We start from the raw sequence: 7,239 nt of genomic DNA on the forward strand, positions 1-7,239 counted from the left end.
TCAGTAGCGCGCTTCACGCACAACGTCGGCCAGTACCAGGTCCCTCGGTTCGTAGGAAACCCCCCAATCCGTAGTAGAAACCTATCGCGAGAAATCCGTGGCGTTTAAAGAGTTTCGTAAACGCGGTACGGTCGAAAACTTTGAGCGGTACGCTTCCCTTGAACGCAAGTTTAAGAACTTGATCAAGGCGAAGAAAAGCGGTTATTGGCGTCGCTTTGTCGAGGGCTTGTCGTGCGAGACTTCGATGAAAACTCTTTGGAACGTCGGGAGGAGAATGCGTAACGCGGCGTCGGTTAACAAGGACCGGGAAAGCTCTCCCCGGTGGATGCTCAAGTTCGCAAAAAAATGTTTGTCCAGATTCCGTGGAACGAATAATTCGTAACGTTTCCGAAGATAGGGATGACATGGATAGGCCGTTTTCGATCGTGCAATTCTCACTTGCTCTCCTGTCATGTAACAATTCTACTCCAGGGATGAATCGATTCAAGTTCAACTTGCTTAAAAACCTGCCTGACGTCGCGTGCGTCGCTAAGAGGCGCTTGTTGAACTTGTTCAATCAGTTCCTGGATAACAACATCGTTCCGGATGATTGGAGGCAAGTGAGAGTGATAGTTGTTCAAAAACCCGGGAAACCCGCGTCGGATCAAAACTCGTACCGTCCAATCGCGATGTTGTCTTGCCTACGGAAGTTGTTGAAGAAGATGATTCTTTTTCGACTGGACAAATGGGTTGAATCGAATGGCATGTTTTCAGATTCACAATTTGGTTTCCGCAGAGGCAAAGGGACGGACGACTGTCTTGCGTATCTTTCTTCAGAAATTCAAAAACAGCAAATGGGCTCAGTGCTTTTGGATTCAGTTTGTGTCGATGTTCTTTCCGACAAACTCCACGAAAGTGGCCTTTCATCAATTATAAACAACTTTTTGTATGATTTGCTGTTTGAGAAGTAGATGAGATTTGCTCATGGTGACTTGACAGTTTCACGAATTAGCTACATGGGTCTCTCTCAAAGTTCATGTCTAAGCCCCGCTCTTTACAATGTTTATGAGACATATATGATTGTCTCAAGGCAAATTGCACTTTAAGACAGCTTGCGGATGACTGTGTTGTTTCTGTGACGGGATCAATAGCAGTTGATCTGCAAGGACCACTACACGATACTTTGGACATTTTGTCTACTTGAGCTCTCAAGCTGGGTATCGAATTCCCTCCGGAGAAAACTGAGATGGTTGTCTTTTCTAAAAAAAACACAAACCGGCTAAGTTTCCGCTCCATCTGATGGATAAACAATCATTCATAGCATGTCTTCTCAATATCTCGGTCTGTGGTTCGACTCCAAATGCACCTGGGGGAAGCACATTGTGTATCTGATACAAAAATGCCAAAAGCGGATCAACTTTATGCGAACTATTACCGGAACATGGTGGGGAGCTCATCCGGAAAATCTGATCAGGCTGTACCAAACAACCATTCTGTTGGTTTTAGAATACAGTACCGTCAAATGGGGTAACTTGCAACACTTTTTGACTTTGACGCAATATCATTGAAAATATAAACTTTTAAAATATATTGTAAAGCATCGTGTACACTAATTACTACGAGTAGAATATTATGCAGCACTTGATTTACCAAAATACGTTTCCACCCAATCAGGAGGTGCGAAATACATGCTTGTTGCAAGTTACCCCATCTGTGGGGTAACTTGCAACATATGACGTAAAGCTAAGTTAGCTACCATTAAACTGCACTAACATTCTAGTACTTGATCGTATTATAAGTTTTGATGTAATGCATGAAAAATGCATTGAAAAGATGTACACTTACCAGCTGAAATATCAGTTTTAACGAACAAATTGATATGTCTTACAAACAAGAGTATATCGTTTCACAACAGATCTCACGTCCCTCAAATATAAAATAAATATGGATCTCGTGACTTAGTACTACTTACAAAATGTCATTTCATGAACAGTAGAGTAAGTCATGTATAGATAATTTTCAGTTTGCAGTGGTGTTTGGCTACTTCAGCTGAAATAACATGACTTAAGCACCCATTTAACTTTGTAAATAACTATCAAAGCCGTTCATTTGGGCATTCCACTGAAATACTTTGCTCAATATAGACCCAAAATTGATGTTGGTGATTGTTTTGAAACGCCCATAAACTAAATTCAGCTTTCAACAAGATGAAACAAGAATAAAATTTCAAAATATAGCAATCCTTAACAATGTTTGAAGGTCACGTGCAAAAACTGTAATAATTGAGTCGACATTCGAAAATAAGCGCGTTACGGAGTTAGTTCATGATTCATTTCGATTACTTCTATTCTAAATATCGTGAAATAAAAATAAATACTAGACATTTTTATCAATTTTAAGTGTTGCAAGTTACCCCATAGTGGTTGTCAAATATGATAAAGATTTTTTACATTACTTAGTCGAAAAGTTTATTAAACTTTTATTGATTAGTTAAGCTTTCTATTAGGTACCCTCACTGCACGCAAGGTCGTCAGACTTATTGCATTTACCATAGGAGAGAGGTAAAGCACGATTTCCATACTTGTTTTTACGGCATAAAATGAGCAAACTGTTTTAACAGTGTAGCTAAACAATAAACAAAGTAACAAAGCTGATTTTTCCACTGAATTAATCTTTGGTATGCATAATCTCGATAACAGAAATAGCGGAGCATACTAGCTTTCATTATTATGAGAAAATAGTTTACATTTAATGTACGTCATCGTGTTGCAAGTTACACCCCTGTTGCAAGTAACACCGTTTGACGGTAGCTTCTGTTATCAATCCGCGGCGAAAACACACTTGCTGAAGATTCAACGGGTTCAGTACCGTTGCCTTCAGATCGCGTTAGGTTGCATGAACTCAAATCACACTATGAGTTTACAGGTACTCGCTGGTGTACAGCCTCTGACAGACCGCTTTGCGGAGTTATCGTTCCGGTTCCTCATCCGATGCGAGGTTGTGAATCCATTGGTCAAAGAAAATTTGGAAGAGCTGCTTGAACAGAACCTTGTACTACTGGTACATGACGTTGGAGATAAGCCCATCTCCGGTTAACAAAAATCGTGACAACGTCTCAGACTTCGACAGTTCCTCTGTCCATGAAGGATGAGATCACCGGAATACCAGAATTTTTGGTTCCGTGTGTATTCCACAAATTTTTGCAAGTAAGTTCGGGCATGTTAGCTGAGACAGACAGTTTGTCACAGATGGTTCGAAAACCAATGATTCAACTGGTTTCGGTTTCTACAACGAATTTCATAACGCCACCTTCATGCTTCAAAAGCCATGCTCGATATACATTGCTGAGCTAGTGGCTATATATTACACCTTAGAGTACATTCGCACTCTTTCACCTGAGCACTACTTCATTTTTACCGACAGTCTAAGTTCTCTGTCCGGTCAATGAAACTGATGAAGCACTCAGCGTACTTCCTGAATGGAATACGCCAAGTCTTGGGTGCTTTGTCCAAACGCTCATACACCATCACCATAGCTTGGGTCCCTTCACATTGCTCAATTCCGGGTAATGAGAAAGCGGACTCTCTGGCTAAGGTGGGCGCTAGCGAAGGCGATATTTACGAGCGTCAAATCGCCTTCGACGAATTTTTTGCATTAGCCCGTCAGAAGACCTTGATCAGCTGGCAACACAAATGGAGAGACGGGTAGATGGTTTGCATTCCATCATTTCGCAGGTATCGAAGAAGCCATGGTTCAAAGGATTGGATTTAGGCCGCGATTTCATTCGTGTAATGTGTCGGCTGATGTCCAACCACTATTTGTTAAACGCACATACCTTCCATATTGGGCTCTCGGAAAGCAATCTCTGTGTTTGCGGCGTGGCTAACTAGGATATCGAACATGTCGTGTGGGGATGCGATGAGCATCGTGAAGTCAGATCTGAGCTGTTCTCCGGGTCCGAGGAAAACAACATAAACCCGTTAGAGAAGTGTTGGCAGGTCTTGATTTGGAGTACATGGGTCTCATTTACCAGTTTTTGAATGTGTTGATGTCAGAATTTGATCCCGTACGTTCCTTGTTTTCGTTGCCCGCCATTTGGTTTTGTTGTTCGTCCCCTGTCTTCCGTTGCCCCCCTTTCCGTTTGTCCTCTTCTTGTCGTTGTCTTCCGATAAAGCCCTTTCTGTTTAGTTCCGTTACAGTTCAGGACAGTCGGTCCCATCAATGTTCTTAGTATAAGATAGCAAGTAATTTAGTATAAGTCCCTTAAATACCTCCTTTCCAACTTTATATATTTGTTATCCCTAACCTCGAAACAGCCGCGAGTACCGTAAAACGGGGTGAATAGAAACAATGGGGCGAATAGAAACAAATAACTTATTGTAAAAAAATTGCAATTATGTTTTAAAATTCATCAAAACTGGAAGGCGTTTCTATTCGCCCCGTTTTACGGTACTTCGTCGCCCAAAACTAACGTAGTATTAAGTCAGTATAAATTTAAAAACAAAATGTAAAATCAACATAAAAAAAAATGTGAAGATTATTTCGGCAATATTATGCCCAAGTGGCGTCGAACGAATAAGTATAAAAAAAGTTCCTAAATACCATTATATTCGCCTCCAGATGAACTATCGTGCTTCGTGGTCACTTGGGTACTGCTGCAAAAACGGCTTTCCTTGCTGATCTTTTCCCAAAAGAGCAAACCATTTATTAACCGATTTTAACTGCTTTCAATATACTCCAATTTAGATTTAATCTTGAATAGTCAAAATGGTGATTTTAACACAGAAAAAATGGTTTTGTATGTAATCTACTTTTGACTCGATGTGACTTGCTCATTTTTTAATTGAAAAATATCAAATTGTACCTACTAAAATGTTTAACTTTAAAAGTTTACCTTATTCCCAAAAACTTTTTATTTATTTAGTTCAATGGATGAAGGGAACCAAGGATATTACAAACGCTGCCCGAACGGTTAAGGAAGTTCACAACGATTTTATTCGATTTTCGATCAAGGAAGCACTGACTACCGACGAAGGAGCGTACTTCATTGTTGCCAGGAATCGATATGGCATTGATAGGTGCTTCACCAAAGTTATGGTAAGTAGGGCTATAATGCAACAAACGTACACTCCCGTTCAAAAGTTTGGGGTCACCCCCTCAAAAACATGTCATTTTTTTAGGCTCATATCTCCGCCAATTTGAGTCCGATTTCAAAACCCTAGATCTCATTCAAAAGATAATAAGTCAAAGAAACTTTGAACATGATTTAAAAGAAACTTTTTCAAAAAATTTTGTATGTAAACTTAACCCAAAGTTGCCAAATTTTCTAAAAAATGAATATAAACTTACGGCAGTGTCGCTGAAAGTTGAGTCGACCAAATTTTAAGATGAGAGCGGTAATATGACCCATTTTCTATTAGCTTTTAACTGCTTTTTACAGAACTTAGCTAAAAAATCTAGAAAAAAAAGTTATTAAGTAAATTAATCCTTGATGTCATCGACCAAAAGTTTGGGGTCACCCCTCAACATGCTGTATCGGCCAAAAGTTTGGGGTCACTTTCGTAAAACATGGAAAAGTGATTTGGTGATATCTTCGTCATCTATAGTTCAATTTTAATTATTTTTAATTATTTTTGGCTCATTTCAAAGATAATTAACTAAATTTACGTTTGATGTCTTCAACTTAACGTATTTAACGATTTTTGTATATAAAAATGTTATGTAAAGTTAGCACATTTTACCACGCTTCAAAAAATGAGGCAACTTTACGTTAAGTTTTAGTATGTAATTTTCAACAAATATGTGTGGTTCAATGTCTATGCAGTAAGAATCATTCATTTTGTTTCAAATAAGCCAAGAAGAATTAAAATTGAATGAAAGATGACAAAGATATCAACAAATCACTTTTCCATGTTTTACGAAAGTGACCCCAAACTTTTGACCGATACAGCATATTGAGGGGTGACCCCAAACTTTTGGTCGATGACATCAAGGATTAATTTACTTAATAACTTTTTTTCTAGTTTTTTTAGCTAAGTTCTGTAAAAAGCAGTTGAAAGCTAATAGAAAATGGGTCATATTACCGCTCTCATCTTAAAATTTGGTCGACCCAACTTCCAGCAACACTGCCGTAAGTTTATATTCATTTTTTAGAAAATTTGGCAACTTTGGGTTAAGTTAACATACAAAATTTTTTGAAAAAGTTTCTTTTAAATCATGTTCAAAGTTTCTTTGACTTACTATCTTTTGAATGAAACCTAGGGTTTTGAAATCGGACGCAAATTGGCGGAGATATAGGCCTAAAAAAATGACATGTTTTTGAGGGGGTGACCTCAAACTTTTGAACGGGAGTGTATATTTTTTAGGTTTCATAGAATTTTATCGTTTTTTTAAACATTTTATATCTAATTGTTTCCTAATTCTCGCTTTTTGCAGGTGAAACATCCCAAGGGTTACAAAAAAGACGCGGACATAGAAGACCGTGTAACCGAAGTCAAGAAACCTGGCAAAGGCAGAGTATAATAGCTCACATCTGTACCTGCGGAATGCGGATGATGAAACAGTCGACGCCATTGTTATGTAAATGTTAAGCACATGGTGAATATAGAAATATTGGCGTAACACTCAGTGGATAGCTTATTGAAAGCTTAATAAAATACAGTATTTAAATAAGTAGAAAAAGAAACTCCATTGAATTGAGTCATGTCTCAATAAAAAAACTGTATTATCTTGTCATGTGTTTGGTATATATTACACAACAATTAGCCAATTTTAATAATAAACACCACAAAAATACATAAAAATAGCATTTTGTAGATATACTTCCTCATTCTGTCGAGTGATTTTCGAGAAAAGTAGCATTTTTAAGGCACATAAGTTGTTTTTAAGGATCACTCATGCCAGAGAGAGCAGACTATGACAAACATTCCTCCTAACACTAAATGAAACTAAAGGGTGTCCCGCGTCAAATTGCATCACGGAAAATAGTGAATAACTTTTGATTGCATGCATCAAAATGGCTGATTTTTTAACTAGCAACAGTTTATTATGTGTAGATGTTGCCATCAAATTTCATCAGATTCGGTTTAATATTGATGGAGATAGCTACGACGCAAGAAATTTAGATTGTACACACAAAGAAAAAAAATAGCAAATATTTTACATATATGTAACGCTTGAGTCAGGAATACTGAACCGATTACAATGATTTTTTTTTCTATAGGAGGCGTATGTATGTAGAAATATTGTTTTAAAATATCA

At 38.0% G+C, this 7,239-nt stretch overlaps 1 protein-coding gene across 1 annotated transcript in view; it reads left to right on the forward strand.

The window, feature by feature from the left end:
- Positions 1–6,714, forward strand: part of LOC115261560 (muscle M-line assembly protein unc-89) — a 60,715-nt gene extending 54,001 nt beyond the window's left edge. Inside the window, exons 7-8 of the mRNA XM_062858673.1 lie at positions 4,904–5,076; positions 6,415–6,714. Coding sequence (XP_062714657.1) covers positions 4,904–5,076; positions 6,415–6,501 — 260 coding nt within the window. The 3' untranslated portion in view covers positions 6,502–6,714. The remainder of the gene's footprint in view (positions 1–4,903; positions 5,077–6,414) is intronic.
- The last annotated feature ends 525 nt before the right edge of the window (positions 6,715–7,239 follow it).

This window comes from Aedes albopictus, chromosome 3 (assembly GCF_035046485.1).
Source record: "Aedes albopictus strain Foshan chromosome 3, AalbF5, whole genome shotgun sequence".
Lineage (NCBI taxonomy): Eukaryota > Metazoa > Arthropoda > Insecta > Diptera > Culicidae > Aedes > Aedes albopictus.